We start from the raw sequence: 19,154 nt of genomic DNA, 5'->3' as shown, positions 1-19,154 counted from the left end.
ATGAAGCTTTTACAGTTGACCTAGTCTACGCTTTAATTTTGAAAACAAACTTCCTGTATCAGCCGTTGCCTGTGTTGTCTTGACGCAGCTGAAAGCGCAAGAGAAAGAGAGAGAGAGAGACGGGGAGAGGGAAAGAGAGAGGTTGAGTTGACAGCGTGACAGATTTACACAGGGACTCTCTGGAATAATCTGTGGCCGGTTTGCTGTCAGTTGCTGCCGAGTGTTGAACCAAACCGGCGGCGGATTTGAGCCTCGTTAAAAGCCCGCAGCTCACCGCCCGGAGCCAGAGCAACATCGGACGGCAGGCGCTGCCTCAGATTCCTCTGTGGTGAGTAGGACTGGTGTAGTGCATGCACAGGCTGACGGTGTGGGCCCGCATAGTAATATGTGTCAAGTTACCTGGGCTCCGTTGGATTTCAGTGGGGGCGACTTTTTCCTTTAACGCGCATCCTTCGGGGGCTCATTTTAGCATGCTGCCCGTGTCTTCACAGCTTTCATGTGTGTGCTGTTGGCGCAGGCTGCTATGCACTGTCATGTTATTGTGGATGCAGCCAGCAGGCATGTTGACAGAAAGAGGGTTGTCTTGGGGAGGGGGGGGGGGGGGGGGTCCCATATGGGCAGTAGCACCTATGCAATGTGAAAATATAATTGAGACAGTGATGGATGGTCATTTAACAGCTTGGCCATGATGCAGCCATTTAGCTGACAGTGTAGTAAGAGACATAATGATCATACTCATGATGCTACTAATACTCCTATGAGATCCAACCACGGACTTAAAGTGTTCCTGAGGTGCTGTGTAGTGAGTTTACAGTGTCCTCTGCATCTTTTGGTATAACTGTAACTCCTGTGGTGTCACTGTAATATTCTTCTAGTGATGCATAGTGTTGTCATATTTGCACTGTATTCTAGTAGTGTGCATTATAGCAGTGGTTCCCAACCTGGGGGGGCTATCAGAATTCCTGCACAGGAGTCAGTTCGGTGGGGGTAATTAGGTTATTCACATAGGATGGCAGAAAAAAACCCCACCATATTTCTGCTGCTCAAAATTATGTTAATGTTTTCAGACTTTCCTCTAAATCTTTGCCTTTTGTGGTTTGTATGGTTTTGTGGTGTTTAAGTTGTCAGAAGCCATAAAGCTAGTGGCTCATTTTTATTATAGTACAACTACCTACCACATCTTTTGTACCTGAAATGCTTAGACCTTAAATGGATCACCACAGGCAATGTGTGTCGTCAGCTCAGTTGGGTTTCACTCATACTTTCATATCTCAATCAAATGTGCCAGGAAACTGATTTTCCACTTAACCAGCGGTTTGTTCATGTCTTGAATCTGACAGTCTGTGAGAGTGTAGCAGCTGTTCTAACAGGTCCTTAATCTCATATGTGTGTCTGTGTGTCGGTGTGCTTTTGTGCGCACACACGCACCCTACCACCTTGTTAATCAATACAGTGCCAGCACCTTGAACAGTTACACAACCAACCTCAAAGCATGCACTACATTGCTACACTCCTGCACTGTAAGTGGACATGTCAGGAACGCTGGATGTTTGTCTGGTTTTGTAATTAAAATGCCAAACTGTATTGAACATCGAGTGCATTTCCTCAACTTATTTCATCCATCACATGCTTTAAACTGATCAAGTGATTACACACACACACACACTAGAGGTAAATAAGATGACAAGATTTAGTCCAGCAGATCAGTCTTTGACTGCTGAGTAGATGTTAATACCCTGGTTTGACTGAGGCCAACACAGCAGCTCATCGCCGCACTACAGCCCACGTTGATCTCACCTAACCTGCCCTGTCAGCCTGACCAGTGTGCCAGAGCTGTATGCGTGTGTGTGTGTGTGTGTGTCTGGGAATGTGCACACACACATGAAAGCAGGCGCAAGTGTGTACATGTGTCTCATTTCGTGGCTTCAGTTTTCGGAAACACCAACACCTACATGTTGTCAGTGTTGGCGAGGCAAAGGGTTCAGCACAGTTGAGATTACTTTTGTGTGTGTGTGAGAGACAGAGCCAGACACAGCAGAGATAGATAGAGATGTCAGCCTCCTATTATAAGAAAAATGAGTCACTCCTTTCTCACAGGTACAATCCTGCGACTCACATGAAAACCCCTTAGAGCTCTTCAGAATTTCATAGTTTCATTTATGCAACCACACACTGCGGGTGGGTTAGAGATGTTTTTATTTTTTCTCTTTACTCTGTTTAGTTATGTAGGTAGGCGTGTTCCCTGGCAACAGCTATTTGATTTCCTGTTGTCTCGGTGAATCCAGGTGAGTGGGACACACCTAGGCGGAGAGATCACCTCTAAAGAATGTTCTTTGCCTGTACATTGTGTGTTTTTCACTGTATCTGCGTCCTTGGCACGCAGATAGATTCTTGGAAGAGGAATGCCATGCCTCCCCTGGAGGCGTTGTTTCATAATCAAGGCCGTGAAGCAAAACACTGTATGACGACAGTAGCTTTTGGTGAACGGAGGGTCAGACATGTGAGCACGGTGGCATTTGAGATAAATTAGTTAAGATTAGCAGAGTTTTGTCTTCCCTGAGGGGCGAAAATATGAACTAGCAGACAACCACTGGACTATATAATGTGAAAATGATAAATGCTGAGAGCTGAAAAAACTGTTGATTATTTGATTAATAAGCTGTTAGAAAATTAATCTGCAATCACCCATCCATTTTCTATACTGCTTATCCTCCTACGGGAGTAGGCTGGAGCCAATTAATCTGTAATCATTTAAGTAATTTTTAAAATCTGTTTTGCAATAAACTATAATTGATTAAAAGGGAAAGAGGAACAACAATTAATTGATAGTAAAAAAAAATAATGGTTAGTTGGAGCACTAATAGTAACTATACTTGTGTATTTCCACCTCATCCTTCAAAGCTGTGTTACTGAGCCAACATTACTAACACTAACTAGGGTGAGGGTTTAGGGGTAGTCCATGCTCTCTTTGTGATGACAGTATGGGCTGAACCTTTGGCTTTCCTCCAAGCAGTGCCAGAGATGAACAGTAATGGTAGGAGAACGCAGTCTTGAGGATAATAATTCATCACACAGGTTTGTGGCTCAGGGTTTAGCAGGATTTCCTTCAAATCAGTGACTCTGTTTATCGTACACACTCACCGAACTGTTATGTTGTCACTATGAATGGGTGAATTGTCATTCCTTTTGTATGAATCTCTGCCCTCAGGTCAACAGAAGACGGGACTGAATTGAGCGGAGCAAAGCTCTGTCGGCGTTTGTTCTTACCGACCCTCGTATCCCTGAAGCTACCTCAAGAAGACCCACAGCTTGTCTAGAATCAACCAAACCGACACCACAAACCTCACCTAACCTCTGCCTACTCAGGAGGAGATGGAGAACTGACCGAGGACCCGCAGGTGACAGAAGGCAGCACCTCCGTCCCCGTCCACTTGCAGCCATGGCGGGGCTCAAACGTCATCATGATGGGAAGATTGCTGGGCTGTACGACCTGGACAAGACTCTGGGCCGTGGGCACTTTGCTGTGGTCAAACTGGCTCGACATGTTTTCACCGGGGAAAAGGTATGCTTGTCCATGTCTGTACCTGCAAGTGAAGTCGTTAAATGCCTCATATATAACTAGCCAGTCAACATACTGTTGAAAATTTCAGCCTCACTGTTAGAGACACATACCAAAGAGGGGTGATAAGTAACACTTACAAAGATTTGAGCAATGTTTCTAAGGTTTGAGGAGAGTGACTTGCCAAAATATTAAGCTAATCTTGGCTTTTGTGAACATTTTACCATCACATAGTGGTCTTAATATTGTTTCTAGAGGGGTTTCCATACTGACAAAAGTAAACACTAATTACTTCTAACGTTTTGCTTGGTAATAGTCAAAATACCTTATTTTGTCACTCTTCCAGGTTGCAGTAAAGGTGATAGATAAGACTAAGCTGGACCCAGTGGCCCGGGGTCACCTTTTCCAGGAGGTGCGATGCATGAAGATGGTGCAACACCCCAACGTCGTGCGCCTCTACGAGGTAATCGACACGGCCACCAAGCTCTACCTCATCCTGGAGCTGGGAGACGGAGGAGACATGTACGACTGCATCATGAAGCATGATGGAGGCCTCAGCGAAGAGGTGAGTGGGACTGTGCGGTAACAGAGTGGCCTTTCAGATTCATTGTCCTCGACTCAGTCTTTCAACTGGCAGATAAAAGTTCACCCTCCCTGCAGAAGTGTCTTTAACTCATTAAGTCTCTGCCATCTTTAGGAATGCTCTTTTGGAGCTGCACCTGACCTTGGACTTGGAGAAAAGAGATCAATAAAGCGTCATATTACTATAAATTCTCCTGGAAATGGACTTGAATAACCTGAGATAAAATCTCTAGGGAACAGAATTTAGATATAGCTTATTTATTGCTAGTGACTGTTTTGCGGAAATGCCGTGAAGGACAGGTAAAAGCTTAATGATGCACTACGCTTACCAATTCTTTAAAGTTAATAAATTCCAGACACCAGGAGGTAACTGTGTGATGTTGAAAGCTGTAACAGTACACATTAAGGAGGGTACAAAGGAATGAGACATTCTTAAACTATGTTATGGTAATAGTGGCCCTACTGACCTTTTAGAGTACATTCAGTAGTACACAGTGAGGGAGGCAGCCGGATGAAATTGCTAAGAAAATACGTTAGATTTATTCATTTTCAAAGAATGTTAATCAAAGGAAAGGAAAAAAAAACCCTCTAAAGTTTACTAATTAATATATTTGATCTTGTTTGTCTACAAAAATACAAGTTGCAGCCATGCCATGTTTCCTTTGGACAGAGTTAGGCTAGAGTTTCTAACTACTTTCAGTCTTTATGCTAAACTAAGCTAATCTCCAATTACCATGGGGAGCAGAGCATTCAGTCGCTCTGGCCCCCAGCTCTGGAGCTCTCTCCCACCCGACCTCCGTAACACCAACTCACTCCCACATTTCAAATCTAAACTCAAAACCGATCTGTTCAGATTAGCTCCCTCTGACCACAACTGCCTTATCTATTTTAAACTGTATTGTCTTTTATTGTTGTTTTATTGTGTCTGTTTTTATAATGTAAGGTGACCAAACAGCTGCTTATTGTGACATCCAGCACTTAGTGAGCAACATTAGCATTCATTCGTTTGTCTCTGTTTGGATCTGGGAAGGTAGTGTACAATGGACAGTAGATTCAAACTGACATAATTATGATACTGAGATGCATTACAGTTTCTTGTCTCTCTGCTTCTCAAGGTGGCCAAGTGTTACTTTGCCCAAATTGTCCACGCCATCTCCTACTGTCACCGGCTACACGTCGTGCACAGGGACCTGAAGCCTGAAAACGTGGTGTTCTTTGAGAAGCAGGGCGTCGTCAAGCTCACCGACTTTGGCTTCAGCAACCGGTTTCAGCCCGGGAAAAAACTCAACACCTCCTGTGGTTCGCTGGCCTACTCTGCTCCTGAAATACTGCTGGGGGACGAGTATGACGCCCCTGCTGTGGGTAAGTCTGAAGAACTGACGAGAGAGTGGGTTCTGGGTTACAGAGTGGGGAGATATCAATGCTGATTTTATCAAAGTGAGTTAGTTATTACACCATTTACCTTTTACTGGAATGGGACACTGTCTCAGTCCATAGTCCAGTGTCTTTTCCCAGCATCAGAGCACAGTACGTGCTGTATCTTCCTGTTAAACTCATTCTTTCACATTCACATACACCCTCTGCCAATGTGACCTACTGACAGCTCTGCATAGACTTTGTCCATATTGTATAACCTACAGTACTTTGGACAGACCTTGCAGACAACTTGGCACACTAGCAGCATTATCAGTCAGCTTATGGTTGGAGAGGAGCTGCTAAGTTCAGGGTGTGTTGGTGTATCAGTCAGTTTGGAAATGAGATTATAACATAATCCACAGAACTGCAGTCCTGCACCTGCAGTTGATTTCCTTCTGCAGTTTACTGTTGTTGATAGTCATGGCCTTTCTGTGTATAATAAAATCTGATATCAGATCAGGCTGAAATTGGTTTCCTCAGCAGTCTCTTCTTCTGTGGATACAATGTACACATACCTCAAGCAGCCTCACTGGCATTGTCAGCACCGCCCATCAGTTTTTCCCACTGATAGTGATCCCAATCCTTGCTGAGCAATAGTCTAGATATTAAAATGTAATGAAAAACAAATGAAATAGAAACGATTAGCAGTGGAACAAAGGAAAAAGGAAGTGTGAAGAGATAGACAGGATGAAAACAGACAGCAAGAAAAACCATCAGTAGTCCCTCTGTCTACCCAGGGGCCACTGCGTCAGAGCAAGAGAGGAAAAAAAAAATGCAGGAGCGAGAGAGAAGCATTTTCTATTTTTCTGACTGAGTGGATTTGCAGTGGCTATTTTCTTCTGTCGGCCTTCGCTCCCTCTCACTTTTGTGCACAGCAGATGAGCAGCTCCCAAACACTGAAAGTGGAGTAATAACAGCTCCTGTTATTTGACTGCATGTGAGTTTTTGTATGATCGTGTGAGTAGCTGGATTTGTGAGGTCACCTGTCCTGTAAAAGCCTGTCTGAGCACTTTACCCAGATGACAAATCAGATGTGTGTGGACATTTTCAGTGCATGCGTTTGTATATGTGTGTGTGTGTGTGTGTTCTGTCCTCTGACGTGTTCGTACTGCCTGCGTGCTATTGTTCATTCAGCTGAGATGATGATGTTTTGATTGCGGGGATTATCCACCCAGACGGGATGTAATATTGTGTGATTCTATCAGCAGTGCAGTTTGATGTGGAACAGGCTGAATGGAAGCCAACAGTCCTGACGTTTCGGGGCTTTGAGGTAACCTGGCCTGGGATTACAGTGCTGCCAAGTTACCTGCTGACAGTCTGTAGGGTGCTGAGTTTTGCTGGTGATGTGCCAGGTGGTGGCCAGCCCAGTTTGTTTCAGAGACAAAGAGGCTGTCCTCGCTTTGCTCTCTCAAGTCGGGCCTTTTTGGAGTTTGCTGTTCTTTTGAGGAGGTGCTGAAAATAATTTGAGATAAAAAAGTGATCCAAAATAGAGAGGAGAATGTTGCAGCAGTAGTCAGTCCTACAAGAGTGTACAGAAGGAGCCAATTAGCAGGAACTGAACGCTCCAAACTGCAAAACAGCAAAAGAAAGAGCTATTTATTTATTAATTATTGAGGTGCCGAGTGCTTTTCCCAGAAGACAAGTTTGACTTCATCACTTTCTCACACGCTAAGGTATCAGGACTAGGGCTGAAATTAATCATTATTTTCATTATTGATTAATCTGTTGTTTATTTTCTTGATTATTAGTTTAATCATGTTCATAAAATGTTGAAAACAAACAGCACCTTCTTTCCCAGTTTGTCAAATTGATTGTTTTGTCTGTTCAAGAGCCTAGAACCCGAAAATAATTAATATACTACTATCAGAGAGGACTGTGAAAACTGGAGTGGTGAATTTTGGCACTTTTGCTGTTTTTAAATAGTTGCTTTAAATTTTCTGGTCAGTTGACTAGTTATTTAATCAATGAATAATTTCAGCTCTAATCAGGAACATTTGCACTGTCACATGCGCTATAATTGGCTATCATTCACAGTGGAGACTTCAGCCTCTGCTGGATAGAAATAAACAGTTACAGGAGAATAATGAGCGAACAGAAGGAATTTTAAAAACAGAACAAACAAAAATGCGTGAAATTTCATTTTTATGCAAAAAAAAAGAAGGAAAAACAGATTTAATACAGTGCAAATATGTTTGTGCATCTTTGTAGAGCAGATGATGGACTAATAAGTGCTATGAAAAGATGCCTGATCCCTTTTTGTGCCTTTTTGATGTTATGCAATGTGGGCTCCCTCCTTTATGTCTCCAGTAAATGGAAAGTTAAATATAGATTTCTGCTTCCTCTTCAAGAAGCACAAGCTGCTCTTACACAAAAAATTAACTTACCTAATAGCAATTATGAAGAACATATCCTGGGCCCATCCATAATTCAGAGTATATCTGTGCATAAGTGATTTTTTTGATTTTTTTTTTTTTTTTTTTAAGAAAAATATATTGCACAATGATCAGCGGGACAGGATGCTGAACTTGGCCCACTCAGCCTGAGGGTTAACAGTATCAGGACACAGGGGGAGTGGTTGTCGGTTATCTCAGGGAAGCAATTGGTGTTAAAATGCAGTGCAAGGCAGCAAAAAGGGATGTTTACACTCCCACTTGTCAACGCTAAGTAGCCGGCGTCGTTAGCACAAGTGATGCTAATCTGCAGCGATGTGAACGGCGATGTGTCAGCCATCTGGTTTATAAATAAAGTTATCGAGGAAGGAAGTTTGGTGGACCGCTGACGCAAGTAATGAGGGAGCAGGGTCATGGTTGCTAGGATACGTTGGCGAGGGGTAAGATGGTGGTGGGGACTGCAGCAGTGTTTGCTCCCTCCATCAGCATTATGAGACGCTCCTTCACAGCCTCAGAGCAATAAATACTCGCCACCCACAGTAAACTGGCACATTCACTTTACCAGATTAAAATCTCCAGTGTATCCTGGCAAACTGAAGTGATATGAAGAAATATGAAGACAGATCACAGGGGGTGTTGGGGACGATAAACCCACTTAGGCTCAGTTTACCACCTTTTTTTTTCTGTTATAGAATAAAGTCTTTAGTATGTGAAAGTGAAAATGAGCAGGCTCTGATACATCGGCTGTTTTGTCTTTGGACAGAAAGCCACAGGATGTTGAGCTACATTTCTGTTTTGTTTCTTTGTATTTAGAAGTATAACTGGGTATTTGGCCTTTGCAGCTTGAGCCTCCATGGCAGAACGAGCTTCATCTTTTGAAAATCTACAAGGAATGTGACACAGTTACTTGATCAAATGGGGATCTCTGCAGAGTGCAGGGCATAGAAACAGTATCCGTAACCACACGGCACCAAAAAACAGCCACAAAAGTATAAGAAAAGTAACTCAGAGGCCAACACTGTTCAGTTTTTAAAGAAAGAATTAATCATGGATTATAACATGAAACTGGTCTCTTGTAGTGACAAACCACAGAAAATTATCACCCAACTCTGCAGTTCTCCTCAGCTCTACAGAGCAATTTAGCATGTTTTTGGTATCTTCAGCTTATTGTTGGGTTTACAGCCCACAGTTTTTATGATTTCTGTTCATTGTCACTGCTCTTATTAACCCCCCAGCTGCAGGCATCTATTTTTCTGAGTAAAAAAAAAAAGGCCCTGATGAACTGCCTGTACCCCACCTGCTCTGCACCAAACAGCAAACAGCCACAGTTAGCAGCTAGGTGGTGAACATCATGGAGCACATACATTTGTTTGAAAATGTTTCATTAAGACAGAGCACAAAGGAGAATGAATATTGAACGCACATTAAAGCTAATTTGGCTGGATGTGTAAATAAGCAGGCGTTAGATAACGTGTTCACCACAACAATGTGACAATACATCAGTGCTGTGTTCACAGCTTGTCCTGCTGCCTGCTTGTTAGATCAGTGGGAGGAAGACAGGGGAGATTTGAACAAATGAGATCTCATCCACATTCTTTAGAAATATAAACACTTTTTGCTAACTGATATCAAAACACACCTCCTACTGTAATATTCTGCTATATACTCCCTAATGGTCAATTACAGTTTTATAATGATGGACGGGGTTAGGCAGTGGCTCCAAATCACATGTGACTGGATAATTTTATGCACACTCCCGAGTTCAAGAGTTCATGAGGTCATATCTGGCATAAACCAATCTCTGAAACACACGATTAGAACTTAATAATGTATTTTATATATCACTGTGTCTTTAAAGCAGAAGTGGCATACTGTAAATCAGCTTTAGACATTTGCTCATACTCAAGGAAAAGAAGAAATTGTTTACCTGCTGTTTAGTTTTAGCAAAGCCAGACTTTCATCAAAGTGGTTGTGAAAAAGGGGTCAACATACTGACTAAGATGCTGTGTGCTTTTACGCTACTGCCTCTCTGCTCATAGTCAGTACATGACTGCAGAATGTGTGTCAGTGGACCATCCTGCTGACCGGAGCGACCGTGAAAGCCCGGAGCGGAAAGTTGCTCTTTTAAAATGGCTAATCGGACCAAGAGAACTGTTCCATAAAATTAGCATTTGTATGAAGCTTTGAGGGATGAACACGGTAACCCACTTTCCCAGGACTGTGTGTTTGTGTGGGAGTGCGTGCATGCGTGTTTATGTGTGTGAGTATGACGCTGGCGGCAGGCAGCAGTGCAGAGCCTCATCCTTGGTTAGGCAGATGTGTCCTAAGCTAGTACATATTTATGGAAATGGCTCTGATTGAATATGATTCATGCTTCATTTGAACTGGGGGAGAGACAGATCTTTTTTTTTTTCTATCTAGGTCACTAAGCAGAAAGGACATACATGCTTTACTCTGTTGGTCTGTCATTCTTGTTTCTATCATTTCTATGGCCATCTTCCTTAAAAAGAAAATTCACACTTTGGTCTCATACTATCTGCACACATGGATTTTTTTCTTTTGGCATGAACAGACAGCATTCTCTCTGTGTCTCTGCAGATATATGGAGTCTGGGGGTGATCCTGTTCATGCTGGTCTGTGGTCAGCCCCCCTTCCAGGAGGCTAACGACAGCGAGACGCTCACTATGATCATGGACTGTAAATACACAGTGCCTCCTCACATCTCCCATGCATGTAGAGAGTGAGTAATACGCACGCACACATCCCTACACAGATGGACTGAGTACTCTGTAGGTGCTGCATATTTCATGTTTATAGATGTGTGAAGAAAAGAGCAAAGAGAGAGGAGCGGCCTCTCTTCTGCTGCTCCTCCTTGTCCTGCTTTCACTCAGTGCTGCAGTCAGCTGCACCACCATAGATGCAGTGCTGCGTTAAGTGTATCTAATGCACCCTTTAAAATCGGCTCTCTATTTTTAACATTTCGAGGGTTTAACGATGCGTCAAAGCAGAGCAGGGCAAAATAGGTGCTGAATACATCCTGAAAGGCTCTAGCTTTGAGAACACATTGGCTGTGGACATCATTAGGTAATGTTGACTTGCACACAGTTCTTCAAATATTGGCACAAAACCTGTTTCCTGTGGTGTTTGTTTGCACCCTTAAACAAACTGCTCACCCATGTGGACTTGGGGAAACAGCATTTCTTCCTATTTTGTGTGAATGATTTAGCCAGTGAAGTTAGAACTTAGACTGAAACAACAGATGTGGGATAGCTTGTTTACGGGTGTTTCTATCTCAGTAAAACCGGATTATCCCTAGTCAGGTTTGACTGTATTTTTCAAAGCAAAGACTAATAGCAGTTTGAGTAAAAAATAACTTTGTGGTTTGGCTAACTTGGGGTTTTGTTTACAATCTGTTTGATTGCATGATATTATCCCAAACACCAAAGGAATGGACTGTGTATCTAAAATATTCCTACAGAAATGACAATATGTTTCTTCTCTTCGTCCATAATACTAATCTCCACTGTGACTCCCTCCAGTCTTATAGGCCATATGCTGCAGAGGGACCCCAAGAAACGAGCGACCCTGGAGCAGATTGAAGCCCATGAATGGCTCCAAGGTGTCGACCCCTCCCCGGCCACCAAGCTGTCCACTCCTCTGGTGTCCCATCGCAGCTTGTCGGAGGAGGAGCACGGCTCCATCATTCAGCGCATGGTGCTGGGGGGTATTGCAGACCGAGACACAATAACTGAGTATGTGTCCCTTTATATCACATAAATGCATAAATTAACCTGCAGCTATTCTTTACTGTGCAATCTCCAAAAACGTGCCGTGGTTCACTAGCCCAACTAAAGCTTAATTCAATGTCAACAACAGTTTAATTGCCATTAACTACCAGTTAGCGATCTGTCTGAGCTGTTGCAATGTCAAATTATATCTCCACCCCTGTCTCTTCCTTTTGACTTGTGGTCAGGGTTTGGTGCTGATCTGCTTGTTGATATATGTGTGTATGTGTGTACTTGTGAGTGTTTTAGAATTCAAATTGATTCCTCTCTCCATCGTCTCAGGGCTCTGGAGTCGAATCAGTACAACCACATCACAGCTACCTATTTCCTGCTGGCTGAGAGGATGCTGAGGGAGAGGCAAGAGAAGGAGCAGCACAGCCAGACCCGATCACCCAGCCCTAGCAAGGCCCAGTTCAGGTACACTCACACACATTTCTTGTCTTATATTAGCTGTGAGGACACTTAATATAATTAAAATAATGCATTTCCTAGCCACTTATCCTCAATTTTAACCATCACAACTAAATGCATATACTTAACCTAATTCCAAACTCAAACCTAAAACCAAGTCTTGTCCAAACTGTCCTCATAAGTATGGTTCCAAAATAAAATTTGTCCACACAACCATAGAAAGACATGTACAAACACGCACACATACACACACACAACCACAAAAATGTCTTGACATAGACAGGGTGCTGCCTCTGCAGTGCTGTGTACTGTCAGTCTCCTAAAAAACAAGTTTGACAGCAGATGGACAGAGAATGAAGCACAGGCTCAGAATGGAAGAGAGGCTGCAGATCAGCAATATTATCGTGAATATACCACCAGAAATATCTCTCTCATACATATATATGATCGTTAATTCAGCCACTCAAACAGAATTAAATATTTACAGTGTTTTCATTTAATGTTCTTGTTTAAATGTAGTGTATATTTAAATAAAGAAAATATATTACTGTCAGCAATAGGAATAGTTCAACATTTTGGGGAAAACACATTCAATTTTTTCTAACTCAGAGAGTCAGATGAAAAGGTTGAAATCAACCATCAGTCTGTACAGTGAATATGAAGCTACAGCCAGTCAGGAGTTTGTGGAGTTATGTGCTTATTAATGTGTTTGGTGAGCTGTTGTGGTGTTGGTAGCTGTACTTGTTAACTTTGTTACCAGGCTAGCTGTTTTTCCGTGCTTCCAGTCTTTCAGCTAAGCTAAGCTAGACCCTGAGTCCAGCTCTGTATTACCAAGTGGTTTTAATATTCTCATTTAACTCCTGGACAGAAAGGAAATAAGCATGTTTTCCAATAGGATTTTTCTTTAGCTATGTTTTTTCTTCTTTTGTCCACGTTCAACCAAAATGTTTTTTGTAAGTCTAAATATATAAATAGTATCTGTAATTTGGCTAGACCGTATTTTCTGTGTGTTGAACCCTTCACAGGCAGTCCTGGCCCACAAGAGTGGATGTTCACCAGGATGTCAGTGATGGCTTGGGGGGTCCGTCTATCTCCCACCCTGGTGGGCCACAGTCCCCTGCCCGTAGTGCTGAGAGCCTCCACAAAGGCCCCAGGCCCAAAACAGCTCTGCTGGACCTCAACCAGCGGCAGGAGAACCACACTCCAGCATCGAGCCAGCAGCAGCCTGCTCGACAGAACCAAGAGAGGGGCCTCAGGCCTCTGGCAAAGCCCCACTCCAACCCTATCAGGTTGGGCTCTCTTGCCTCAGTGGGCCCTTGCAAACCCCGTAGTCCCAGCCTTTTCAGTGTGGAAGAGGACGAGGAAGAAGACGGGGAGGAAGACAAATGTTTGCCCCCCTCTACACTGCCTGCTCAGGTGGTGCTTCGTTGCAAAACCTCTTCCTCATCTATGTCTTCTTCTGGTAATCGGCTGACATCGCGTATGAGTGCCCCAGTCCTGAACCAGATCCATGAGGAGGATAAAGAGGATGAGGAAGAGGAGGGGGGGAGAGAGCTGCATGGACTCGGTCTGCCCAAACCAAGCCTCAGCCTCAGTCTGAACTCTCAAATACCATCACCATCAACACTCATGTCCTCGCCTAAAACTGTAATGGCACCTGTGGCCACTTTCACCCCCAGCTCAGAGACCAGTGATGACGATACAGAAAGTCACCACGTAACAGACGCTGCAACTGTAGGTGGACAAGGGGATGAGAGAGAAGGGAGGAAAGAGGATAGAGAGAAAAGGGGGTCAGGGCAGGGCAGTCCCTCCAACTGTGCCAGTCCTGGATCAGGTTCAGGCCAAGGCAAGGGCTCAGCCAAAGCTCCCAGTGGTCTGGTAGAAAGCCTAAAGCTGATGAGCCTGTGCCTGAGCTCTCAGTTCCATAACCTGACAGGGGGGGGAGGAAGTGTTGGGGGTGGCAGTGGTGGAGGCGTTGGGGGCGACAACCAGGACCGTCCCATGTGGAGGATGTGCATGGGCGGCTCCACTGGTAGCCTGGATAAGGTCTCGCTCCTGGGTGGCCCTTCACCCAGGGGGAACCTTTACCAGCAGCCCCCACTGGGAGACGCTCTAGCTGACCCTCTGCTGGAGGGCCCCTGCTCGGGCACCCTGAGGCTGGGAGAGCTGGACCTGGCCAGGGAGAACCACCGGAACATGAAGAACCGCGTGCTGCAGATGCCTCTGAGCGACAAGACTCTGTCCGTCAACATCCACCGGAGTCCCAAGGAGGGTCTGCTCTGCACCCCCACCCCACACAGTTGCTGCCAGGTCATCTAGAGCACAGACAGGCACGGCATCAGCTGCTGCACCTCCACACTCCTCCACTTACATCCATTCATCCCTTGCATCCTGCCTTTGTTTCAGTTACAGTATGTCACCGCTGGCTCATGCGTTCATATTATTTATACATTTATTGCTGTTTCCTTTTGTTTAACACTTAACGGTGGACGACTGGGAGAAAGTCCAAATGCCAACCTTGCACATTTAGAGACACACAGCGTCTCCATGGAGGAGACTGGGTGCCACGCCAAGTATGTGAAGCACTTTAAGAAGATTAAACGGGGACACTAAGGGGACATTTTAATCTGCTGGTGGTTAAATAAGAGACATTAAGTATGGAAACGTATACGGGAGGTGCTCACATCCCTGCTCTTACACACTTGTATATATACTGTATGTACACAACGTTCACACCTACATCACTCTAATAAGCTGATGAAAGGGAAAGCTAATGAGTTTTAGTATCATGTTACATATCGTCGTTTGTTGTTCTTTGACGCTGTTTTTTTAATATCGTTATTTTTTAAATTATTTTTGAGAGAATCATTTTATCTTTTTTTTGCTTTTTTAAATTCTGACTGAAAGAGTTTAGTTATGACTTTGTTTTCATTCAGGTGAAGACAAATAACAGGGTGAAAATGGACGGCAGCACTTAAGTATGATGGTGGCACACAGTATTTTGTAGTCTATCACTGTTTTTATTTTTCTATCTCGAACGTGCTCTGCAGAAAGAAAACGCACACTCACTTGTCAAGTCTCTGCAGTCACACGGCAGAGTTTGTACATATGTGAATAACCTCCTAGCAGTACTCTGTACCTGTAGTATTGACTGTAAAGTTGTATTGCAGTAGAAACCTGAATACTAGATCCTTATACACCATTATTCTTCACTCCTACTGGATAGCCAAGGTTTTGGTTGAACCCAGAGCTCGAAACATGTTTGATGTCTGAAAAACAAACAGATTTAAAATCTCCACTGACGCCTAAGTAAATTATTATACATGTAACGGCAGCTCTTCAAGTTCAAAATGACCCTGAGATCATGATCAGTGGTAGGAAAAGTAATTACTGGGTGGAACCCAAACCATGTACATCCCGTAGCTCTCCAGGATCACGGTAGCCACTATTGTAGCGTATTCCAAGACGAAAACAACAAAGGGGTTTCAGAAGAGCATAACTACACCGCCCCTTCAAGTATCGGTCTGTGTAACTGGATGTGTGACCCAACCCTAGTGGCATATATAACTTGACAGTGCATGTGTTTTGCTGTAGCAACCTTATCCTTAACCCACCGAGGTCAACCCACCTGCTGTATCTACCTAAGTAACAGATTCAAATGGTCACTTTACTGTAGCCTCACAGCAATACCAGCGACTGCAAAATGTACAACAAAAATGGATGTGCCATAAAATCTGTCTTGAGCATATTGTACTGTATGTATATGATAGAGATCTATTCAAATAAAATGATGTGAACGAAGTCTGGAGCTTGCTTCTGTTTGATGTGCACCTCTTGTACCAGTCCGCCTTTTTATAGATCTGTGCACAGGTTTAAAGACACTAGGGAGAGATGTTTGAAGGAAAATAAAACTGACATGTCTTGTACTGCCACATTTTCAGTCAGGGTGAAAAAGCCAAAAATCAGAGGTTTGGAGGCTCTCTGACCACAGCTGTGGGGACTGATGAGGACAATGCAATGAGCTCATGTTGAGAAAGTATGAGTAACATCATATCTATATCTATATCTATATCTATATCTCCATATGTATTTAGATAGATATAGATATAGATACACTCCTGACTTCAGTATTCCTAAAATCGGAGTCTCACATGGAAAATCTGTCTGATGTTATCATCAGGGTTTGAGTTTTTGTTTGTCATCTGTAAACCGAAAGAAAGGGTATTATAAAATAGGGATTATTTCTGTGGACGAGACTTGATTGAGTGGGTCTGTGTGCAATACAAGTTCTCCCATTGTGTTTATTTTCCTGAATGGTCTCGAAGCTTCCCCCCCAAACACTGCAGGGAGTTGTAATCTCTGTAACATCTGGGCTACTGTTCCACATCAGCCAGCTGGGAGGAAATCAGATCAGACCAGATGAGCTCTAGGTCGACGCTTGAACCTGTGTGACCCACAGGCTTACATACTCACATGCACACACGCAGACATGTAATGCAAGTGCACTGACAGATACACACAAACAAGCAGGGGCACATAAGCCATGTAGGAAAACAAACACACAAATGAGCAGGTGACAAGGTTGTCATGTGGGCTTTGAAAAGTGAAGGGACTGCTGAGGATAGTGTGTCAGAGAGAGGATGTCATGTGTGCACCGAGGCACGAGCTGGAATCAGATGCCATCATTTACCCACAATCTCCTCACTGCAGCAGGAGGCATCACTGCCACCTGATCTCTCTCTACCTTGCTCTGTACATCTCCCACTGTAATGGTTAAATAGTTCCATACGTTTCACTATATATACAAAGTCCCAAATATCTAGAACGTATAGAACATGTTGGATATGACAAGGTGTGGGCAGCCCTGTGAGTTCAAGTTAGTTTCTATGGTTTTACAGTAGGTGCCATGTGGTGTACAGGGGATCAGTCTAGCAGACTGGCAGGGAAACACCACATACACCACTACACACACAACACCCACAGCAGCAGACAGATTATCTGCTTCTGGCAGGTCAGTTTTACAGAAACCTTTTACTGTCATATGTACTGTCACAAAAAAACAAAACAACCAAAAAAAAAAGTACTTTTTGGCCGTTTTATCAGTTAAACAAGCTATAATTGATATTTTTACAATAACAATCCTAACCTAAAACAAACAATAACAATCCTAACCTTAAAATCAATTATAGTTTACAACAAAAAAAACCCCACAATATTATCCTCTGAAATATAGTAGTGGTGTAGTAGTAGTATAAGGAGGTATAAGTATGTCCAAATTGTACTTAAAGCTGCTATAATCAAATTTTCCCACTAAGAGAAAGAAAAACAAACTGACACAGGGTTTGTTAGCATGCTAGTGGACAAAAAACTGACATCCAAGTGAAAGGGAGCAACATTAGCATTTACTTTAACTCAACCAAACTAAGCCAAAATTCATTTACTTGCTGGCTTGCTAGCTAGAGTACATAATTTTAGAACTCAGTGTACTAGAGAGAGTACACTGAGATTAGGAAAAAAAGCCTTCTGTTGCAGGAAACAGGTTTCTCATAGATGAACCACAGTTGACATGAAAGTAATTTTGCAGAGCTTCTGCAGAAAACCTCAAAATGTTGCTTTGCCTTTTTCTCACTGGAAGACAGGAACTGGTTTTGAATGTACACAACAGAAACTGTTAGACGTTGTAGGGCCGTTGAATCCAATAGCTAAACAGGTTTGTCATGTCAGAATATTTCTTTTAAACCGTGTGCAGTATTTGAAAAGAGAATGGACAAATGAACTGAAAGCAACACTTAGACTGCGTTACGTTTAATCAGGACTGACTAATGTGTCTAAAAATAAAACCTTACTCTATCAGAATAATATGAAATAAATTATAAAATTAAAGATTTTGTGTACAATATCATTTAATGGTATTTGTTTTAGATCTTCCACCACAACAAAGAGGGCTGTATAGGCCTTTTGTATAACTTGTTTTCTGGTATATAAACTTTTAGATTTGTCACCAGTGTGATAAAGAGCAAGGATTAAACAAAAATTACAAGATCATTTTTTTCACTTCAAATTTAAAAACAATAGTATGTTGAATTACAGTGTGTTGGGTTATATCAGGCAAACTGTGTCATTACTGCACTCAGTTCCTGGGAATTATTTACTGTAAAGTATGCATGGCCCTGCATGGTATGGTATTGTATGTAGGTTTAAGAGGCAGACTGAAGGATGCATCTGTCAGCAGAACATTTAATCTGACTGTCAGTGGAGCTGAATGTTGAGGCTGAAGTCCTGCCACCAGGCTGTCAGCGGAGCTGCTGATAAAACTGCAGTAAGGAACAAAGCCCTCCAACACACACACACACACACACACACACACACACACACACACACACACACACACACACACGCACACACACACGCACACACACACACACACACACACACACACACACACACACACACACACACTCACCACTGTCAGCAGGCCAGACGGATCACACACCTCTTAGACTAAACACAACCTGCCAAGACACTGTACTCCGTTATTTTAAAACTTCATTACTTTGTGACTATGCCCAACCAGCACCACACACTCTGAGTACACAGACACTGTTTGGCCATCTGATGAAGGGTTTTTTTAATCTGACACTGAGGAGTGTGTGTGTGTGTGTGTGTGTGTGTATGTGTGTGTGTGTGTGTGTGTGTGGTGTGGTGTGGTGGGGGGTTACGCTCTGTTTGTGTGGATGTGTACATTTGAAGTTGTTCATAGTGTTACTGAAACACTGTGTTTGCCTATCTCACACAATGTGAAACCAAGGACTGCCAGAGATAGCAGGCAAGAGGCAGAGAGAGAGAGAGAGAGAGAGAGAGAGAGAGTGAGAGAGAGAGTGAGAGAGAGAGAGAGCACAGTGAGTCTATTAAAGGCAAATTTTCATTTTCATGTGAAAGTCTATGAAAAAGCAAACAGGAGAGGGAGGGTATCAAAGAAAAAGCAGCTACTAGCAGCTAGAAGATAAAAGA

At 43.2% G+C, this 19,154-nt stretch overlaps 1 protein-coding gene across 2 annotated transcripts; it reads left to right on the top strand.

Annotated features, from left to right (window-relative positions):
- Positions 1-105: 105 nt before the first annotated feature.
- Positions 106-15,945, top strand: LOC121191743 (SNF-related serine/threonine-protein kinase-like). Of its 2 annotated transcripts, none has more exons than XM_041053118.1 (8): positions 106-328; positions 3,367-3,562; positions 3,906-4,124; positions 5,257-5,503; positions 10,546-10,687; positions 11,487-11,699; positions 12,015-12,149; positions 13,169-15,945. In XM_041053118.1, exons 2-8 carry the CDS (start codon positions 3,440-3,442, stop codon positions 14,460-14,462), a joined length of 2,373 nt encoding a protein of 790 aa, XP_040909052.1. In that variant the 5' UTR covers positions 106-328; positions 3,367-3,439; the 3' UTR covers positions 14,463-15,945. The 2 variants fall into 2 exon arrangements, with proteins under 2 accessions (XP_040909052.1, XP_040909050.1); XM_041053116.1 differs by having other exon boundaries at positions 3,209-3,562.
- The last annotated feature ends 3,209 nt before the right edge of the window (positions 15,946-19,154 follow it).

The sequence above is a fragment of the Toxotes jaculatrix genome, chromosome 13, assembly GCF_017976425.1.
Source record: "Toxotes jaculatrix isolate fToxJac2 chromosome 13, fToxJac2.pri, whole genome shotgun sequence".
NCBI classification, from domain to species: Eukaryota; Metazoa; Chordata; class Actinopteri; family Toxotidae; genus Toxotes; species Toxotes jaculatrix.
Note: the sequence above shows the minus strand (reverse complement) of the source record. Positions and strands in the feature narration are given on the sequence as shown.